Below are 22835 nucleotides of genomic sequence, written 5' to 3' on the forward strand. Positions count from 1 at the left end.
ACGCAGGACATTTCACAAAGAATGGTATGCACAGAGGCTGTTTACAAGGAAACTGTCACTAAAATACCACCGCAAGAGGAGGCTGTCACAAAAGAACATTGGAAGGGAAAGGCTGTCTCATAGAGTGTCCATCCCTGAGACAGCACAATGGAATCCACCAGTATGGCGCTAGGACAGTCGATATAAATTGGCAGAGAAACTGTAATTTGTGAAATATATAGTTGGAAAAACTTTAAATCTGTAAATTTCATTTCTAGTTCGTTGTAACATACCCATGTTCAGGGGTGAATTGACTGTTAACAAGGGGAAAAGCCATGATCGTCCTGTTCCCAACATTTGTCTTCCTTTTCATTTTAGCCATATTTCTCCCTTATTGAATCCGATCAGGTTTATTTTATTCTTTACTTTCAGACCATTTTATTTCACAAACCTCTCTCCTTGCGGTTTTCCACTGTTGCTTAACGCCGTCTACAAGGGGAAGGGGGGCAAGTGTGCCTTTCTGCCCTGCTTGTGGATTTTTTTAAAAAATGACCAAGGTTAAACATACACAGTGGCAAGAAAAAGGAATTACAATCATTTATGTATCAATCTGTATCAAATTGCATACATCATTCAAACATTCACAGTATGGGTTGGAAAAAGTATGTGAATCCTTAGGCTAATAACTTCAACAAAAGCTAATTGGAGTCAAGAGTTATAAAACTTGCATTCCAGTCGATAAAATGGGATTGAAGGTAGGTTTCAGAGCTACTTTGGCATAATAAAAAAATACTAAAACATTTTACGTATGCTATTCTTGAGAAGCATCTGCTGATGTGAACCATGCCCCACAAAAAAGAAATCTCAGAAGGCCCACAGTCAAGAATTCCTTTTGATTAGGCAGAATATTCATTAGAAAGAGAACAAGCTAACAGGGTATTGATGGATTCTTTGTATAAAGATCCCACTTTAGATGAAATAAAGAAGAAATTCCATGACATTCAATTGGGTTAAGAGTAAATGAGTTGTGAATTCTGACAAAATGAAAAAAATATGAAACAATCCCAAGACATTAAAAAATAAATGATATGCAGCATAAACAATCGCCCAATTCAGGTTAGGAGAGGGCTAGCAAGAGGCTACTTGTGATCTGAAGGTTTTGGTCAACTGCACCATGTTTATTTTTCTGCATTTTTTTTGTAGTTCCACAAACAGCCACTAGTGTACACCCTAACTGTGTGCTTCCTATGCTCTTTTCAGAGCCAAACTGGTGATGATTAGGTGGCCCTGGCCCTTTAGGGCCAGTGGCTCTCAAATGACTTTGATACAGCTGTATGTTATGTTTTTATACACAAGGAGAATGTATCCACTGGATCAGTACTATAGGTGGGTATAAAGGCCAGACCAGATGGTCAGTCCAGGTCTGGCTCTTTTTAATGGTTTTATATAGTATGTCAGAGAAGTGAGTTGCCTGCTTGTGCTGCTATATAACTTGGTCCCTTGGCGTATCTTTAGTGCTGAAGGATATCATACCTCCCCTTACTCAGACTCATGATGGTCCATATTTTGTTCTCAGCACAAATGTATGTACTGTTTTATTCTATTTCCAATGGTAAAGAGTTGTCCTGTAACAATACTATAGATAACTAATGTATTCAGTATGGGAAAATTAATACAAAACATGACTGGTTCCCAGTATTAAATAAAGAGGAACTGTCATCATCATCATCATCATCAGTGTTCAGCAAAACTAAATTAATTCATTAAAATGAATCATGCTGTGTGCTTTTAATTAGTTCATCATAATGGGTTTGGAGAAAAATCACCTTATTAATGCTGAGATTTGTGGCAGCCTGTGGCAGAGCCAGAATTATATCATCTATATTCTTCTCTTCACCCACCCTTTCAAAGCCTGGCTGAGCCAATCAATAACAAACAGTGGCTTAACAGCAGGGCAGAAATATCATGAGGGGAGAAGAATCATACAGATCATATAAAGCATATACATTGCTTTATATTAATATGTACATTTTACTTTGCTGTTTTTGTGTCAGCAATCAGATCAGTAGCATTTTAGGATTTGGAATGGATTAATGAATGTATCACCTATTATAGAACTTAACAGAAGGAATTTCTATTTGATCGATCCCAATGACAACACTGCCCTCTGCTGGTCAGTCTAAGTAACAGCAGGAGGTGGCTGCACACTGTGCTTGAACATTTATAATTTAGGGCTGAGTTCAGTATGATTAAACAGCCCTTTTAGGCATTACCTAGTGACCAGTGGCAGACACTCGCACTAACACACACAGCCAGACATTCACGCTAACTCACACTCCCAGACACTCACGCCAACACAACCAGACATTCAACACTAAAACACACCCAGACACTCAGGCTAACACAACCAGAACACTCAAACCAACACAACCAGACATTCAACACTAAAACACACAGTCACTCACAATAACACAACCAGATATTCACACTAACATACTCAGACACACACATTCAAGGAGGATTAGAGGATATCTGTATCCCTGGAACAACCTTCCGGCAGAAGTGGCAGAGGTTCATACAGTGAGGGAATTTAGCATGCATGGTATAGGCATAAAACTCCTAAATCTAAGATGAGACTAAGGACTCATTATGGTTTGAGTCTTTACATCAGGAAACCCTAAATGAGATGAATAGTTCCAATCCGCCATGAAATTATGTGTTTCTATGTTTCTTTAACATTTGTACACTCTATAAATATATACTTTTATTCTGTATGCACCTATTTAGAGAAATCTAGCCCACTTGATAGGAGCCAATAACTAATAAAGCTATTAAAATATTTTAGTCGGTGCTCAGGTGTATAAGGATCACCCATTAAACAATCAAATAAATATAAAACATGCTTAAATGTAATGATAATGCAATAAACAATGACCCCCTCTCTTTCAGACACAGCATGGACAGAGGGGCAGGGATGATTTGTACCCTGTGATTGACTGAATGTATAAAGGTACGTTATACGTAGTACCACTCCTTTACCTAACTTCAGTATTATTGTAATCAATGATTTATATAGCGCCACCATATTCTGCAGAGCCATACAGTGGTGTACAAGCATTTTACTGGCAGAAGCTTCTTTACTGTACCATTTGCTGCACCAACTCCTTATTACTCCATATAACTGTTCTTTGCAACCCTTCATATTGTTCGAAACAAGACCTCTAATTTATTTCTTATAACTGCTCTTACTATAATCCCCATAACTCCTGTCGCTCAATGCATGTGATCCCCCCAATACCTCCTATTGCCCCGTATAACTTCCCTAAACACCCCCTGATACTCCATATCCATTTATCTCCTCCTGCAGATGATACATTGTGTTGTAAACAAGTTCTATTACACCTAACCTGGAACTGTTCCTCATATGATAATCTGCTTTTCTTCCCTCGTGCTGCGTCTGGCAATTACTCACGCTCTAATCTGTGCTTCCTAAATCTCTCCGGGGTAGCCAGGCTAAATGCATTCCCCCTACAAATCTCTTCTCATCTCAGTCACACTCTTGTTCTGAATCCTATTTTTTTTTCTTCTCTGGAAAAAACAAACCGTGTCTTACTGTAGCCTGTCCACGTGCAGCGGACTACAACTCCACCCATCCATCAATTATTTAGTCTGGATCACTGGGGAAATGGTGTAGGCTACTGGGCTTGCTGCGTCTAAATGGTTGTAGAAAATCAAATACGTATGTGATGTCAGGCCGCGTTTGAGGACATTGTGATGACTTGCTTCACTCCCTGCTTTTGGCACAGAACATGTTCAGATCTCAAAGACCAGCCAGGAGTGGTAGACCACAGGGTCGCAGATACCACAACTGTTTATACCTCTGTATGAGGGTGCTCCTGTTCCTGGTTCTTATATGTGATCTCATGTTGAGTCCTTTATATTACCCGCTTATAGTGCCAGGGTATGATGTCATAACACAATGCCCTCAGAGCATTAGAATGACGGATCTCCTGCTTTGGTGGACCATGGATGTCGACCCCAGAAGTTTGTCCCCTACATGGAAAATTATACAAGGCAATGAGAATACAGACAGAGGCAGATCATAAAACTGAGGCCAAACCTTAACATGACTTCACTTTACAACAGACAACGTGCAGCCCTTCACCCACTTCCGCTGTGATAACACAAAATGAATTGCAGCACCTCGGGCGTTATCCAGAACGCAGCCACATAAAGGGAGCTTCTGTTCATAGAAACATAGAACTTCATAGAAGTTAAGAACCGTCTGGCCCATCTAGTCTGCCTTAAACATTAGCTGGTTCTTAGCCTTGTCTTATCCGTGTACAAATCCCCTCACTATATTAACCTCTACCACTTCTGCTGGGAGGATTTAAAGAGCCATGCAGGTGACCCATCTTTGGGGAGTATTCACTAAACCAAGAGTTTGGTGGTAAGTTGACGAGTTCACCTCGCCGAATTCGCAATGCATTATTAAACGCTCCTGCATAATGCACAGTTGGTGTCTTCAGTGACAAACGGGCCTTGGACAAGCTTCTCGTTGTGGATCTGGCCTGAGAGCTGACTAGTTTCAGATGAGTCACCTAACGTATCATTGTTCCTAGACTTCTGCCTGCAAACAAATGTAAGACGTCTTCCTTTGTCCCTTTCACCCAGAATTAGTCATTATCAGAAATATGAATGAGGAAGTTCTGGGGTCTTACGAAATATATTAAACTTCTGCAAATCCCAAAACTGATGTGTACCATTACTTATTCTTCAAGCATGGTTACGAGCACAGCTGTATCAGCATTGCTCTGTTGTGTTAAAGGGACACACTGGCCATCACATGGACTTTAATGCATACAGTATGATAGATGAGAGGTCCATTTAAATTCCCGTGGTGTCCCCCCTTGCATTGGGGGCATTTCGCAAAATCCACCATATAGATTTGCCCCATACCCGGCCCCTCAGCTACTTTATGTGCAGGCAATTTGTTCAGCCGAACACATTTGCTTGCACGTGATATACTTACTGTCAGGCAGCTCCAGCACTGGTTCGGCAAACGATGCAGGCAGGGGTCTGTTTAGACCCTCGTGCAGGGCCGGCCTTTGTGGTGTGCGACCTGTGCGACCGCACAGGGCGCCACACTCCAGGGGGCGCCGCTGCCGCCGCGGGGTCCGCTGCCGCCAGTAGCGTACCTAGCGGGGGGGCGGTCCGCACCAGGTGCCGATCATCAGGGGGGCACCCGGCACCCCTCCAGAGACGGACAGTAATGTCCGCCGCTGGAGGAGCAGGCTCGCAAGGGAGCGGTATCGGAGGTCTTTAACAGACCTCCGGCTCCCTTGAGTGATTTTAAGCTGGTTCAAGGGAAGGATATCGCTCCCTTGTGATCCGCGCGGCAACAGCTGCTGTGCGCCGGGGTTTGTTGTCAGATCTGTTGTTGTCAGATCCGCTGTCCGTGCCCTCTGACACGGAAGAAGACAGAGAGGACAGAAGAACTGAAGAAGAGGAGCGAAGAGGAGGAAAAGAAGCTGTAAGGAGAAAAGAGGAAAGGTAGGAAAGCATTCAGTGAGAGTGAGAGTGGATTGGTATGTGTGGATTGGTATATGTGTGCATGAGTATATGTGTGGATTGGTATATATGTGTGGATTAGTATATATGTGTGTGGATTGGTATATATATGTGTGGATTGGTATATATATGTGTGGATTGGTATATATGTGTGTGGCTTGGTATATATGTGTGTGGATTGGTATATATGTGTGGATTGGTATATATGTGTGAATTGGTATATGTGTGGATTGGTATATGTTTGGATTTGTATATGTGTGGATTGGTATATGTGTGGATTAGTGTACGTGTGGATTGGTATTCATGTGAATTGGTATACGTGTGGATTAGTATGTGTGTGGATTGGTATATATGTGTGGATTAGTGTATATGTGTGGATTAGTGTATATGTGTGGATTGGTATGTGTGTGGATTGGTATGTGTGTGGATTGGTACGTGTGTGGATTGGTATGTGTGTGTATTGGTATACGTGTGGATTGGTATACGTGTGGATTGGTATACGTGTGGATTGGTATACGTGTGGGTTGGTATACGTGTGGATTGGTATACATGTGGATTGGTATGTGTGTGGATTGGTATACGTGTGGATTGGTGTATGTGTGGATTGGTATATGTGTGGATTAGTATATGTGTGGATTGGTAAGTGTGAGAGTGATGGGTGTTATGCTGTACCATTTCCAATGTCTTTTTCATGATCTAATTATGCTCTAAAAGTACATCATAACTCCCATCACTCTATACTGTTCCATACAGTGGCAGAGCTGGGAGGCAGAGGCCTTGCACCCCCACCGCAGGACTCCTGAAAGGTAAGTGAACTTCAAAGAGGGAAAGGGTAGATAGTTAGGAGGGGGTAGATAGGGAGAAGGGAGTGAGGCAGGGGAAAGGGGGTAGATAGGGAGAAGGGAGTGAGAAGGGGTAGATAGGGGAGAAGGGAGTGAGAAGGGGTAGATAGGGCAATCATACTCTTATCATGCCAAGTCTGCGAGTACATCCTGGAATCTGGGTATGCCTGGGCATGATAGGAATGTGATATATAATATTGTTATTTAATTGTTTTGTCCTATTTTGGTGTGTTACTTACTTTAAATAAAAGTGTTAGATTTCTTAATGGTGTGAGGGGGTCATATTCGGTTTTGGCCAGGTAAATGCTGCACTTTCGGTTTCAGTCCAGAATTCGTTTCGGTGCATCCCTACTACTAAGCCAGACAATGAAGTGGTAGGCCTACACCACATCAATGTTTGGTGTAGTATATAGTGATTGGGGTTTTGTTACAAGTTTTTATTCCTTTCTTTTTTTGGGATGGGGGGGCGCCAGAGGAGTAGTCCGCACAGGGAGCCAGAACACCTAAGGCCGGCTCTGCCCTCGTGCACATGCGTCTAAAGTGCCCTATAGATTTAAATGGGAGCCCTTTCTCCCACTGATTGGCCCCAACCTTGGACAAACAAGGAGGAGGAAAGCTGCAGCTTCTCTCTAAGGTAGCTACTTTTTTATTTAAAGAATACATACAAAATAATTCATGAAACTGTCCATTTAAGTTAAAAATGCAGAGCATAGCAAGGCCACTGCATGGGTTAACATCATTAGGAGACTTAACCCCTTAAGGACAATGGGCGGTCCCTAAACCCATTGAAAACAATGCATTTTGAGCCTGTACATGTATGGGCTTTGTCATTAAGGGGTTAAGAGTATTTTCCCTTTGTTGTGTCATTTGTTTGCATGGAAGTTTCAATGTAACAAAAACCCAGAACTCATCAAATGAATGATACTGTTGAATTTTGCTATCCTGTTATCAAACATCATTCCTATTGCCAGTGAACTGAGTACCTTTCGAAGAAACAGCCCTTTAAGCATACAGTTAAATATCCCAGAAAGCCTCATCAAAGAAAACATGTTTACTTACTTTATGAGTACATTAATATGCATTCTGTAAAAGGTAAAAAACAAAAAATGAAATACTTGGGGAAATGTATTTCTGATGATTTAAAGGTAAGCAGTCAATGCAACAAACCGTTGGAAACTAAGCAGGGTGCTGGGTTGAATAGCCAGATGCATCGGTAGCAGAAATAAGGAGATGGTTCTGCCACTTTACAGATCTCTTGTCAGACCTCGCCTAGAGTATTAGGTACAGTTCTAGAGACCCCATCTCCAGAAGGATATTGACATTTTGGAGCGCGTTCAGAGGAGGGCTACCAAAATGGTCACATAGCACAACATGCATAATTTGGAGGACAGAAGAGAGAGGGGAGGAATGGAAATAATATTAAAATACAGGGATTTAACAAAGTACAGGAGGGAAGTTTATTTAAAAGGATGAGATAAGGTGGTAGATAAGTGGAAATCTTCCCAGCAGATGTGGTAGAGGGTAATACAGCAAGGGTCATTTAACAGGCATGGGATAGGCTTATGGCTCCGAAATTTAAGACAAGACCAAAGACTGATTAAGGTCCAAGTCTTTACATCAAGAAAAATTGGAATGTTTTTAATCGTCATGTGAGAGAGAAGCAGGTACTGATGAGCTGCTGGCGTAGAAACTCAAAGGGCTTCTTAAAAGCTTTATGTTAAGTGTATATGATTAAACCTTCAGATCTGCTAATTATGTTTAATGTTTAAGTGGAACAGAACCTTTAATAATTGAAAAAAGAGGAACAAAACATTTATTTGCAAGACAACGCAATTTAAAAAATGTCTACTCATAACATATGAGTAGGCATTTTTATATATAGTTTATCATGCAAATGTTGAGTAATCTGTACGTATATCAAATGATAAAATTGTTTTTCTGGCTATGCTGTGTTTCTGTGGATGGAAACCAACCCATCAACCTTAGAATTTAGAGGAATTGTAGTGAGCCACTAATTGGAGGAGAACATCGAAAAGGTTTAGTTGGAGCGTCTGCAATGATCTCTAAATGTGAAAATGCAAGTGTTATAAAAATGTAATGTGGAAAAATAAGATTTTTAATGTTTCTACCACATGCTATAAAGGTGGTCCATAAAAAGCCTTTTCATTGTCCCTGCAACCAAGTGGCTTCCCTTCATCCTTTGAGGCCGCCATTCTTTATTTTTATGTTCCTTTTGTAGTATGTGTATTGTGCTTAGCATAGGTATCTTCTGTGTTGGTTGCTGTTTCCATACTATACTAAGGTGGTAGACTTGTATACTTGATGATTCATTGATTTACAACGTCACTACCGGTAATAAAGGTTTGCTATTACAGAGCAGAGGTTCTTAAATGATTTCTTCTGTTGGCCTCTGCAGGCACAACCACAGCATAGTGGCCATGTTAGTAAAAGTATGTGCTACAACAACAACTAAATCATATTACATTTTACACATTTAAAAAAAAATAAAAATACTGGATTTGCTGAAATATAAGAGTTTTTTTGGTAGCAAATGCTCTGAAAAATACCCCTCATCTTATATTTGAGGTCGTCTTATAATCTGACCTCAAATAGTGGCTGGCTATAAAACTAAGATCGAGATCCCCTGGATCCTCCTCTCTGGCAGATGGCGAACGACTGTGCGATGCGTCACATGACCTTGCGGTGCTCAGTCATAGAAGCCCCGGCAGAAGTGTCAGGCAGCAGCAGAGGTTGTCTACGCAGATCACGCAGACATCCACCGACTGCCCCCACTAGACACCAGGGAGTCTGGAGCATGGAGGACAACTCTGGGGATGCATTAGTAAGCCTGGAGGGGCAGAGTGGCATATAGGGGGTATAAGGCATATCTGGGGGGCAGAGTGGCATATAGGAAGTATAAGGCATATCTGGGGGCAGAGTGACAAGCCTGGGGTCAGATGTGCATTACTGAGGGCAGGTTGGCAAATAAAAGTAAATAAAAACAAGAAAATGCATTTTTTTCAATCATAGTTTTTATTAAATATGAAAAATTAGTTTACATGTGTAAAGTATTATTAGTTTAATATTTACTAGTAAAACTTTTTTCTATAGGGTAGTGTTATATCCAGGTTTTTCTTTTTTTCTAAATTAATATTCAAATTTGGGGGGTAATTTTATAATCCAGCACACTTATTTAACACGCAAACCTACTCACATAGTACAATACTCGCATACACACTGTTTTTAAGGCAGACAATGACTAATAGGAGGACTTGTAGGAACCCGAAACTCATGTGCATATGTAATCTGTGGTGGCCACACTCAGAGAGGTTGATGGCCACCCTTGAAAAACACTGTTATAAAATGCTTTATGCTTTTACACAGTTTTATGTGTGCTAGAAATTTCCTTCCAGGGCCCTCAGTCAAGTGCTTGCACACACGCATATTTACATATACATACATATATATATATATATATATATATATATTGTGACAAACCCTGAGGCATGAGGGCCATACATGTCACATTTAGGGGTCCTAAGCACAGTCCTCTAGGGCAATCAGAGTCGGGAACCCCAGCTTTGAACAAAACAGCACTTTATTTTAATCACTTAAACCCAAAAAACCAAATCATAAAAAGAAAACCTAGCTCCCAATTGGAGCCCTCTCTAACTGAACTATGCTGGTCCAGACTGACCAGCCTAATCACCCACTAACTCAACCTCCCAGCCAGGCCCAGCTACGCCAGGCTCTGGAAAACCTCCCCCCAGACAGCACACAAAATGTCCAGGCAGGTATTGCCTCACTTGGCTCCGGGATGGTCCTCTAGTTCAGGGCCTCTCCTTGCCCTGGGAGCGCAGGGAACTTCTTCACCCCCCAACAGTCTCTCTGAGTATCAGGCTCCAGAGGTTTTTAATGCTTAGCACCTCTGCCTGATGCCGGCCTCATAGAAATCCCGGACCGAATCATGCAGACTGCTAGCCTCCTGGAAAACCTGGCATGGAATTTCCACAAAATGGGGACACGGAGCATTGGCCCATCCTGCTCTCCAATTACTCCACCCCAGGGACCCATATGTATGATCTGCAGAGCATCTCCCTGGGGTTTACACTGTCACAATATATATATATATATGCCGTGCATGCTAGTACTGTGGGGCCACTTAACATGACCTATCTGAGCGCTCTCCTCCAGGCTTCAATAGCTTACACAGTGCGGCTACTGGTTATGGGACCAGAGGTAGTTTAGTCGGCTAGGTTATTCATACCCCACTAGAGCATGAGGCCACTCGGCATGTACCTAATGGTAAATTTGAGCATACACTACAATACCTTCTTATACGTAAGTTGAGGGCGGAACGTTTTATTAATTAGAAGATATTTTTGATCCATTTGGGTTGGGTTTGCTCCATCGTCAGAAGTTGCTGTTCTCTTCTAACAAAGAAAGTTGTTCACCTTGTGTCCAAAGTGCCCCAAACCGAATACAAAGCAAGTTACATTGTGTTTCTGTACACAGCTAGTAGCGGTTTGACGGAATACAAATCTTGTCAAGTAATTAAGGAAAACATTACAATGTATCATTTCCAGCCGAGACTCTATGTGTGCACCCTGTTGTGACTGTGTCTATGTCGCCGCACAAATGCAATTTCGTTCCATTTATCCACTCATTTAGGTAGTTCTGCACAAAAATAAGCCAGTGATATGATAACAAACACCTTGTGCGTTTCTGGACATGACTCCAGAGATCATTCTATGGGCCTGCTCGCTCAGCACGGAGCCTTGGACCCTCCTAAAACATGGGTTACAGCGACATGCGGCATCCCGCAGCTAGACAAAGCCGCACACATCCACACGTATTCTGTAAAAGAAAAGGGGTCTGCATTTCCCATACGGCTGAATGAATACAAAATCATTGCTGCAGGGCATTGTAATTGCCTCTGCTCTGTGTGATGCCCGTACACAGAACTTAGTGGAGGAAAGATTAGCGTGGCTTGTGGCCCTCCCCTGGTCACATGACTGCTGGGTCAGCTGACATCTCATGAGAGTGCTGGGTCATTGCTGACAGCAGGAGTGGTATACAGCTTGCATATATATATGTGTAAAGGGAACAACGCTGCGCACACACACACAGGCTGCTGTCACCATGGACTCACTGTCAGTGTGGGCTCTGCTCGTCTGTGCCTTGATCCAGCCACAGTCGGCACTCATCAGGTAAGAGGGGAGGCAAATGCATCGGATTGAATCTAAACATCAGCCGGACAAAGGCACGCAAGGTGCAATGCATTATTATAATATATCGATGAATTGGAATGGCTTTAAAACAGTCGGTTCAGTCTATAGAATCTTTGCGGGAGTTCTTATACGTGTAGTAGTTATGTTTGTTTTATTGTCATTTATTTAACGAGTAGAGGAACGGTGTCGGTGACCATAGCTCTGAGGTCTGACAAGTATGTATTACCCTCAAATACATAATAAGCAATATATCTATATCCCTTGCTTAGTTATAGCGACCATGCTTGCATGAAGCACGTAACAAGATATGTTTTTGTATGGTGGATATATTTCTATAGCCATAACACGGTATAATTATTTAACTCTTTGAAAGCCTCCAGTAACGCTTAAAGTGGTATTAAAGTGAACTTTGTGTTATAGTAGGCAAGATCATCAAAAACATGTCTTCTGCAATAAGAAAAAGTTAAACTTGTGTATATTGTATGTTACTGCTGCTATCAATAACTCTTGTAGAGATACCAACATGTAAGAAAAAAGATCCAATCACATCTTATTAGTTAAGTTATGGAAATATGACATTTCATTTTATGTTCGCGAGAGGTCCGCTGAAAGCCAGTCCAAATGTATTATTATATTCCTGACCTGTAGAAGTCACTCATCGAATGGATAGTGTTACAGCCTCATAATAAATAAACCTTAACCTAGACGTTACTGACAGAGAAAGACACTTCTTTTCTTTGGCTTTCAGGTGGTCTTCCTTACACTGTGTATAAACATATCTGCCCTGGCTGGAGAGGTGGGCTATAGAGTTACATGTCTGCCTTGTAAAATATTTGCAGAAGCCTCCAACCCAAGCTGAACCATTCCCTCCTTGCACTAGGGCTGGATCTTCTTGGTCATTTCCCCTAATGGAGGGGAGAACTTTAAGGGACTCAGTCCCACCATGGCATTTTCAGTGTCATCATACAAACATCAATACGCTGTGTCCAGATATTTGTTTTTTAGTCGGTAACAAAGCATAACAATAAACATATGTACAGTGCAAAAATGGTGCAAATGTGAAAAATGATATACAAATTGTTCCATAATGAAGCCCCAGCCCTTAGGGTTGGTGTGATAAGAAATTACAAGCACTGCACACCAGCCTAGCTAGTAACACAAAAACAAAAGGTGTTTAGAGGGGACCGGGGTGCCGGTGCTCTAGAACACTAGAACCTCATACACAATCTGCTAGTAGAGTCCAGGAAGCAGGATACAAGCTCTTAGGTTGGTAGCAGAAGTCCAATGCGGTCTTCACTTGGGAATCATGGGAAATCAAGGGAAATTTGCATGATATGCCCTTGGTGAATGTCACAGCTGGAAGATATAAATTTGAATAACATAAAAACAAAACACAAATGATGATTTTCATTGTAGGATTTAGTATTATAGATTTGGCAGCTCTTTTACAAACACCATTATTGACAGTGGTCGGAGAAATGGAGAAAAAACGTTATTCATATTCTTCTTTTTCTGACGCTTCCTTAGACATGTGTCTGCTTCATCTAGTGGGGTATGGAGACTAAGGAAAGCAACCCAAAATACGTCAGTTGTAGTGAAGCTAATAATTCTTACTTGCTGTTAATTCCAATAAGATAAATAATCCAACAACCTAAGAAAGACAACAATGCAGTTGTATAAATTACATGTTCAGTCACATTACCAACTACTGTCTACAGGGATACCCAGTCCTCAGGTGCTTGTTAGCTCTGCCTCGAGTGTCTTGAACACCATGACATCGGAATCATCTCTGCTGTAGACTTGAAAACTGTTCCTGTCTTTGCAACATACCCTCAAAAATACGTAGGCCAGAAGAATGAACAAAAATGTTAAGGATCTCAAGAGTCTTGGACCACGTTACTGTGCAATTATTAACTTATTTCAATAAGTTGACAGAGTTAGGTCCTTATGAGTTAGAAAATAATGACGGGCATTGAATAAATGAATAAAAATAAAACATATATATTTATAGTGGCTTGAGCATAGTAAGGGTGTGGCATAAATATGAATGGATATAGAATTGGGCTGAACTACCATTAAGCCCCATCTTTTTGCCCCTAACAAACATGGTGCCCTAGGCTCATGCCTACTCTTTGCATTGGGCAATCCAGTGCTGTACTCAAAGGGGGTTATTTCCAAAAAAAAACAAATCAGGTGCAAAGTTTTAAAAGTTGTCACCCAGCAAGTTCCTTGTTGTTTTGATAATAAGGGCGACCAATGGCAAGTTTATGCTCGTTGGATTGGTTGCTTTAGTGTTGAGACCACTTTTTTCATGTTGTAATAATGTGGCCTGGGGTGGTGAGGGGCCACAGCAAGCTTTACCCGCAAGAAGGCTCATGTTAGCTTTTTTCCAGTCTTGTTAGTGAATAATGCAAGAAGAAAAGTTCCTCCTCTGGGAACCTGCATCTAAGATTAGAATACTAATTATGTTTTGTTTGCAGAATACCGCTGAAGAAATTCCCATCCATCCGCCGCACCCTGTCAGAAGCTGGCGGTGATGTGCAAAGGCTGATTGGAACAGACAGCCCCCTGAAATATTACTCTGGGTTCCCCCCAAATGGAGGTCCCACTCCAGAGGCACTGAAGAATTATCTGGATGTGAGTGTGTTTTGGAATCCCACTGATATCATAGTGCAAGCAAGAAGGACTCTCGCACTATAGTTAATTGCAATTTGTGGCCGCAGATTGTACACGGTGCTATGATAGAGCTCAGAAATCTACCGTACATAAACTATATTCCATAACAGCCCGAATAACAGAGGGGTTCAGGTACCCACTTGCTCTATAACATATTGTCATATAGACAAAAGTCTCCCATAGTTATATATTACATTTGTATGAACATTGCCATGTCTAGACTTGACCTTTCCATTCTTCACAGGCGCAATACTATGGAGAGATAAGTATTGGGACCCCTCCTCAGACCTTCATGGTGGTCTTTGATACCGGATCCTCAAACCTTTGGGTTCCATCAGTCCACTGCTCAATGCTGGACGTGGCCTGCTGTACGTATATCATTACAGCATGTTTCTTTTATCATGGTTATTTCTTATTTGCAAGTACAGGTGTCCAATATATCTTTCTGGTACCATCATTCCGGCTAAATTTCTGCACACATCCAAGGTGTACCTCTTTAGGAGGAACAGGCTCTCTTCAGAACCTATTTCTTTGTGTCCGTCTTTCCTAGAAGCTCAGAATGTTTGCTAAGTATGAGTCTATTAAAGTGTTCTACAAACCACAATAATGTGTTTAAAATGGGATTGGGTAAATAAAATACATTTCTACTGGGTTTTTTTTTAATGATTGCATTGCATAAATAGTTTGCAAGGCATTTCTCATTAGGAAATTTGGACGCTACGTCTGTCCGGCATTTCTATATGTTAAATAATGTTAAACATTTGTACTTTACCATTTATCCCTTTCTTGAAAATACCCAAAGTCTTAAATATTATCTTGGAAACCAATGGCGTCCCCGTTTCTCCTATAATGTAATATGTCGCTGAGGATGGTCAGTGTCATGCGTTCATTTCGTTATTATGGATCACAGAGAAAACGTATATTTATAGTATAAACAATACATGTTTTGTAGAACATTGGTGTTAAGCATTCTTACCTTTGGCAGGGCTGCATCATAGGTATGACTCTTCAAAGTCCTCTACCTTCAAGAAGAATGGCACAGAGTTTGCCATCCAATATGGCACTGGCAGTCTGTCGGGGTACCTTAGTGAGGATACGGTGACGGTGAGTGCAGAACGTATAGACACCCATATATACAGTACGTGTGTGTCTGTGTGTCTATATATATATATATATATATATATATATATATATTTATATATATGGTATATGTGTATATATTTATAGTGTAGCCACTGGTGTAATTACAGCAGTCGCGGGTGTGACTGGGCCCGTGCCTCTAGAGGGCCCTTTGCGACCCCTGCAACCCCTTCTTCCTGTCTCCTCGTACCGGTTCAAAATAGTTTGGGAAGTTCCCTTACGACCTGGACCGCACCGTGGGAAGGGCCCTTTCTAAACTATTTTGAACAGGCACGGGGAGACAGGAGCGTATCGTGGTCACACACAGGCTGTCCACACAGTGTGCAAGCAGCCAGAGGGAAAGTGTGTGTGAGCATGGGTGTGTAGGTGTTTGTGAGCATGTATGTATAAGTGGGGTGAGATGGAGTGTGTGTTAGTGAGTATGAGTAAGTGTGTTTACATATGTTGTATGTTGGAAGGGGGGAAAATAAGGCACAGACCAGTTGTGTGGGGGCAATGATGGCTCAGACTAGCTGTGAAAGTTGGAGGGCCCGGAGCAATTTTTCACACCAGGCCCTCGTTGTTTGTAGTTATGCCCCTGAGTGTAACCTAGTATTTATGCATTTTTTGTAGATTACATTAGGTAAACGGTAACATATGGTGCTTTTGAATGGTTAATTTAGCAAGAAATACCATTACAAAAAATAACACGCTGGTAAAATAAAAACGTTTTTCATAAAAACATACACTACTTTCTGATTTAAAAAAAACCCAAATAATTGCCATTTAAAGAAATTTGAATGCGTAGAGAACTAGAGAAGGGTAGGCAATGTGTCTGTAACAGGACATCGGTGTTGGTGACAAAGCTTTCGGAAAGTCATAGGCAGGGTTAGGCCAGGCTTCATCACGGATATAAAAAGTATAAGTACATTAGGTGGGTTGAATTATTAAAGAGATTACTATTTTAGCACCAACATGTGTTCTAACCAGTCGTAACTTTTAAAACTTTTTTTCTGTCCCAGATTGGGAATCTGGCTGTCAAAGGGCAGCTTTTTGGCGAGGCCATTAAGCAGCCGGGGGTCACCTTTGTGGCAGCTAAGTTCGATGGCATCCTGGGCATGGCGTACCCCCGCATCTCTGTTGACGGAGTCGCTCCAGTGTTTGACAACATTATGAACCAGAAACTGGTGGAAAGTAACATATTCTCGTTCTACCTAAACAGGTGAGAAACACGCTTTCAATTTAGGTTTGAGTTTGGTTTAGGCTACCGAATCTGTAAAAAGGCTACTATCTGTAAAACCGTATTTATTTCTTGGTCTTGTCTTAGATTATGCCTGTCCCATGTGTCTTTACTTTCCACTACTGTAATAACCTCTACCACATCTGCTGGAAAGCGCTAATCTACCACCCACTCAGTGATGTAAGACTCTCTTACACTACAATTATTAGACAGTTGGGGAGATTGAAAATAAGGTACAAAACAAGACTATTTCACTCCATATTTGCTTTGAAAAATGTGGCCCTTAAAGTTGTAAAATTGTGCTTTTTAAATTTTGAGCACGCATAGTTATTACAAACTCTCTGTACTGCGTCCTTTTAGGAATCCGGATACCCAGCCTGGCGGAGAGCTGTTACTGGGAGGCACGGACCCAAAATATTACACTGGAGATTTCCACTACGTGAATGTGACCCGAAAAGCATACTGGGAGGTTCATATGGACCAGTAAGTGAGAGAACAGGAGTGTCCATGCTAATGTGTTTGAGTATGCACATCTCTGTGCCAGTTATTCGACTGTCTGACATTGGTGAAAAAGCCTGGCGCCTCCGAGTAGTATAGGGATACCTTCCTGCATTTAGTTACTATTCAGTAAATCGATCTTATGTGGGTCTGCCTTAAACCATCACCATGTACTGTGTATCTCACTAGTTCCTCCTGATGTACTCCTGAGCATTAGTCTTCCTCTGGTATCCTCTTCTGGTCTTCTTCTCCATACTAGTACTACTTTATGACTCATTCAAGGTCTTTCGGTGTCATTGCATTGCTCTGAAAGGGACAAGTTTCCATGTTTGGTATCTCACCTAACCTTTCTGTTATTACCAAAATACTGCTAACCACATTTGCCGATCCCTGCAGGCTGGCCGTTGGGGATCAGCTCACTCTCTGCAAAGGTGGCTGCCAGGCTATCGTGGATACAGGAACGTCGCTTATCACTGGCCCGGTGGATGAAGTGACTGCACTACAGAAAGCTATCGGGGCCATTCCGCTTATCCAGGGAGAGGTAGGGTTACTCTTATGAGTATCTACATCCATTCTGCAGTAGCTCATAGTAAGAGTAAGCTCACAAGAGCAGGGTCTTCTTCTCCTTCTGAGCCTACATGTCTTAAAGCGTGTTAGTCTTATCTTCAAACTGCATCATTACCCTCAAAATATATCAGGAAACCAACACATGTAGTGTCCAGCTTGTTTGTACCTCGTAACATCAGAGTATACATTCTCCTATTAGCCTGTATCATTCCTTTATACTTGCAGTCTCTTCTTTAACTGTAGGTAATCCTGGCTCTTGCCGTGGGTCGTGTCAATGACCTGGTTGCAATAAGCCACATTACCAGGTTCATACCTTCAAGACACATGGGAGTTTAGATTACTCCACACCATCCCCAGCTTAGGAAATTTAGTGTTATATGTGAATAGAATAAAAGAAAACAACCTGATTGTTTTCAGCAATCTTTATTCTAAATACATAAGAATATAAGTGGTTCTGGAGTCACAGGATTCAGGATCTATTCCTCATCATCTAACAGGGGGAGGCTCATAAGTCCATGTCTCGGATGGCAAAGAGCAAGCCTCAGAGGCCTGGATCCTCCATCACACTAGACCACTAGGAATTGTATCTGTCTATCTTTCCCAAAGCAGGTTGAAGTAGTCAGTATAGAGAAGTGGCAGGGAGACGATAGATTTTTCATATAAAGGATCCTGTACTAGTAGTTGTGTGTACCAACGGATGCCTTGTGTGGCCATGGCTGGGACCTTTGTTGGAAACCTTTGCTATATAACCCAATATACATAGTATATGTGTGTAATAGCTTAAGTATAGATGAGTGTTGTGGGTCTCTTGCAGTATATGGTACCGTGTGAAAAGGTTTCATCATTGCCAGTGATCAGTTTGATGCTTGGGGGACAAACGTACACCCTGACAGGGGAACAGTATGTGATGAAGGTAAGGTCTGGAGGCTTGAGTTAACTAAGTCTTTGTATAACATGGGACATTGAAATGTATTATGCTATGTGCTTTCATCATGGAAGCAGAGGTGGACGTTCAGAGATGTTAAGCTCTGAAGGCTACTCCTTGGGTCTCTTCTATAAAGGGAGAGTTTACTGGAGAGTTTGCAGGAATGGTGTGGTTTCAGCTCCCTGACTTCTCTATATCTTATGAAGAGCAAGCCTCAGTGAGCTTCTGCTGCAAATATGTCAAAAAAGATAAGGTTATAAGTAGAAATTCTGGGCCAACGTTCTTAAACTTGGGGAGACTACTTCACATTTGAACTTTGCACTAGGTTAGACGTAGTTAGGACCTAGGTTATGAATATGGCTCTACGTGTCGCCACCTACAGAGAAGAGGGACCCAGCGTGTTGTACAGCTCTGTAGTGTAAGCTCTGTGGTGTAAGATTAAAATTGTAATAGAAAGATGCGCCATGGCTATATGTGAAAGGGTGACAGAGTATGGGTGAATGATAGATGCCTTCATGTTTAAAGGAAGATATACAGATTTTTGGAAATCTGACTTATTTTCCTTTGATTTTAGGTATCCCAGGGTGGCCGCACAATTTGTGTGAGTGGCTTCATGGGCCTCAACATCCCCCCTCCTGCCGGCCCCCTCTGGATACTTGGAGATGTCTTCATTGGCCAGTATTACACAGTATTTGACCGAGCAAACGACCGTGTCGGTTTTGCTAAAGCCAAGTGAACCCAACAGCATATGCAATGACTTGAGGAAGCACCCGGTGTGCAACTGCTTCCTGACAATCTACTGCAATCCTAACCCTTCCAGCTCATCGTAGAGCATTGTGTAACCGCAGACCTCTTTGGCTTGTGTCCTTAATCCAGGGTGCCTTGTTGTACGCAAGAAAGCGCAGCTACGGGCACCAGGACCTTCATCTGTTGCACAGGCTCCATCAACCACTTAACATTTGGGACTGTTGATGAGAAGTTACACAATCACGCACTTTCTCTTAACGTAGCTGTTGTCGTAGCTCTTTGTGTATTTAAGCAAAACTATTTGGGCATGTTTTCAAAGAAAATTGAGACATCGACAGGGTTAGCAGCTTCTTTCAGTCCAAGAGCTGATCTAATGGCACTCAGAACCTGTTAGAACCTGTTTATCCTGCCAATAGGACACACAGCAGTTGAACTGTAAGAAGCTGCCTATCCCTGGCAGGTAATCAGGACATTTTAGAGATTTTGTAATTTTGAGGTTTTTTGTTCTTATTAAACTTTACAAAATTTAAGCCCTATATGCTCATATGTTTGCTCATCACTTGAACCTCAGTTCATGGCAAAATAGTGATATAATAATATCATATAATCCTTTAAATATTAGGAGTCAGTCTGACTTTTTGCCAGTATTGGACACCCTCCTTTCTTCCTCGATTCTAAATGTTGTAGCACTGTAACAAACACCTTGCTTAAAGAGGAAGAAGAAGTCATTTTAAATTTTAATTTTCAGACAACTGAGTGTATCTCGGTGTCTGATTCCTGACAGCTATACTAGATGAGTAGAGGGGGTTTAGTTATGATCCCCTCTCAGGATCTAGCTGTAGACAAAGTTCCTCAATGTTCCTCAGGGGGTAACTGCCAGCAACCAGATCAACGACTGCTGGCAGACTTTGCTGGTCAATCAGCGAAAGCAGTTTTTTTTAACTTCTGAAGTAGTTCTTACTCTAATTGATTTGGATTTGAGATTAAGTGATACGACAGAATCAAATGGAATGCTTCTCCAGTTTTGTTGTATTCATACATTATTAGGTGCCCCTAATTACTCCAAATTCCAACATTACTGCGAGCGATCACTTAGATCAGGGGTAGGCAATCTTTGGCTTTCCAGATGTTGTGAACTACATTTCCCTTGATGCTTTGCCAGCATTATGACTGTAAGAGCATTATGGGAGATGTAGTCCACAACATCAGGAGAGCTGAAGATTGCCTACCCCTGACTTAGATCTTAAGAGATTTTCTACAGAAATGGTGTAAGTCCTGCCAAACTAAATAAATGTTAGAAAGAAATACAGTCCATTGTTTAAAAGTTACAATTTCCATTTGGACCTTGGTCCCGGTGGGGTGGAAGAGGACAATAAGCATTATTAAAGCACTTGTCACTGGATAACATATAATATCACTGGATAGCACTTAATATCACTGGATACATTCCCTGGGGAGGGATTTTGAGATAAAGGCACTTATTATTCTAGACAAGGCAGGAAAAATACAAATATGCAGTAGGACATTGACAGGGATAGCGGCCATTTTTAAGATGGTGTCTTTCTAGCATCTCCCTGTAGTGCAGGGGTGTCCAACCTATGGCACTCCAGCTGCTGCAGGACTACATCTCCCATACTCCTCTGCCAGGCCCTTAGCGCAAAGAGCATTAAGGGAGATGTAGTCCTGCAGCAGCCGGAGGGCCAAAGGTTGGACAACCCTGCTGTAGTGGAACAAGCCATTATGGTGTACATTACTATAAAATACAATGCACAGGATCACTAGAGGTATCTTTTCACCATCGCTGTGTATGTGGTGTATGTCCTCTAGTGGTGCGCACTGCAGAGGTTAATCTGTAACAAAGTATGGAGCAATACTTCAGCCCTGCCTGTGAAAAGGCCATGTACAGTAATCCTACATCACGCTTTGACATATTAATTCTTTGAGGCATGTGGAGTGTGGCTTTGTTACGTCCTTCCAGCACTAAAGAGAATTCCGGCTTTGGTTCAGCGTCGGAACGTAATGGTATTTTATAGGAATTAGTTGTAAATAAGGAGTTCCTGGTGAGAAACATTCAGTTTGACGGCCAGACGTGTAAACTCTGTGTAAATGAGCATGCGGTAACATGTTTGTAATGAGATCGGGGAAATGCTTTAAACTCTTACAGTTTCAATGTTTTGTGTGATGTTCTGTGGCAGGAATTAAATACAATTCTCCCCGCTTCCTGTGGTCTCCTTGTCTTCATTATCATTAGAAAAGGTTCTTCTGTTACTGTAGGCGTTTCATTTAAGAAATGATTTGCAGGCCTTGACTCTACTATCGCGGAATGCCTTATTATTATTTATTGAGTTATATAGCACCATCATACGCCACAGCGCTGTACAATAAACAGGACATAACAAGTAGTGCATCACATAAAAAATTTAATCTCCAGAAACAAAAGGTAAGGAGAGCCCTGCTTACAATCTAGAAGACATACAAATAAAGAACATATATATAGATATATATAAATAAATAAAAGAGGGCCATAGTCAGCAGTGTATTAAGTTTGCAGCACACCCAGCCACCCCCTCGGCAGCCGCTATATTCACTAGAGGGTGCCGGAATATCTTGTCGTATCCCTACGTCTCGTGTCTTAAAGGTCTGTTTTAATGCAGTGTATGGAGGCTGTGCTGTGTAGACTGTGTAAGTGTGTGTGTTAGTGTTTGTGACTTTTAGCAATCATGAGATATGACAGAGTGAAATCTACAAACACAAACGAGAACATGGAAGGACCGGGTCCTGCTCATGGGTCGCCGTCCGTTTCTCTGATTTACCTTGGTGCCTCCCACACAGCGTGGGACAAAAACTTTCATAAAATGAAACGGCGGCAGCTTGTGGTAGGATTGACGCCATCATCGCACCCAAACAGTGACATGTAACAACCTGAAGCAAGAGCATCACAGCCTATTAACCCCCTAACAACAAATCCATAGTGACGGGCCTTACATACCAACCCACTTTCTGCACCGGTGACAACTTTATGAATTAAGGAGCGCCAATGTATGCTTACATGCGGTCATGTATTAACCTCTACCACTTCTGCTGGAAAGCTGCACCCCTTATCTACTGCCCTTCCTAACATTGTAATAATTGTGTTCTATCACAACACGCAGGTTCGTGTTCCTTGAGTTCCTTCGCTGTTTAAAAACTGATCCAAGCGCAAAGTGGTCTTGTCACCATAGCAACCAGATTGCTGTGGCGAGGGCACCACTTTTTAAATTTAACACAGAATTCCTTTTTTGTTTTAAGTATCCCATTTATTTGCACATTAAAAGCAGGTTAATCATTCATCGGAGAGAGAGTTATAATAACAATGAGCTAGCGAGTATTGCGCCACAAACAAACAGCTGTGTCAGGGCAGACCCCGCCCCCGTCATGTGACTGCAGGTCAGCTGATACAT

General features: G+C 41.8%; 1 protein-coding gene across 1 annotated transcript; it reads left to right on the plus strand.

Moving 5' to 3' along the window:
- Positions 1–11399: 11399 nt before the first annotated feature.
- LOC128467709 (cathepsin D-like) lies at positions 11400–19933 on the plus strand. The gene is made up of 9 exons (XM_053449394.1): positions 11400–11602; positions 14104–14260; positions 14544–14667; positions 15285–15403; positions 16441–16640; positions 17019–17141; positions 17553–17697; positions 18538–18636; positions 19223–19933. The coding sequence occupies exons 1-9, from the start codon at positions 11535–11537 to the stop codon at positions 19382–19384; spliced, it is 1197 nt and encodes a 398-aa protein (XP_053305369.1). The 5' UTR covers positions 11400–11534; the 3' UTR covers positions 19385–19933.
- Positions 19934–22835: the final 2902 nt, after the last annotated feature.

The sequence above is a fragment of the Spea bombifrons genome, chromosome 10 (genome assembly GCF_027358695.1).
Source record: "Spea bombifrons isolate aSpeBom1 chromosome 10, aSpeBom1.2.pri, whole genome shotgun sequence".
NCBI lineage: Eukaryota > Metazoa > Chordata > Amphibia > Anura > Pelobatidae > Spea > Spea bombifrons.

Bases quoted from the DNA above. Each gene is read 5' to 3' on its own strand.
- LOC128467709 (XM_053449394.1), top strand. From the start codon at position 11,535: ATGGACTCACTGTCAGTGTGGGCTCTGCTCGTCTGTGCCTTGATCCAG. The intron at 14,261-14,543 runs GTGAGTGTGTTT...CATTCTTCACAG, and splicing joins CACTGAAGAATTATCTGGAT to GCGCAATACTATGGAGAGAT. The intron at 17,698-18,537 runs GTAGGGTTACTC...GGTCTCTTGCAG, and splicing joins TTCCGCTTATCCAGGGAGAG to TATATGGTACCGTGTGAAAA.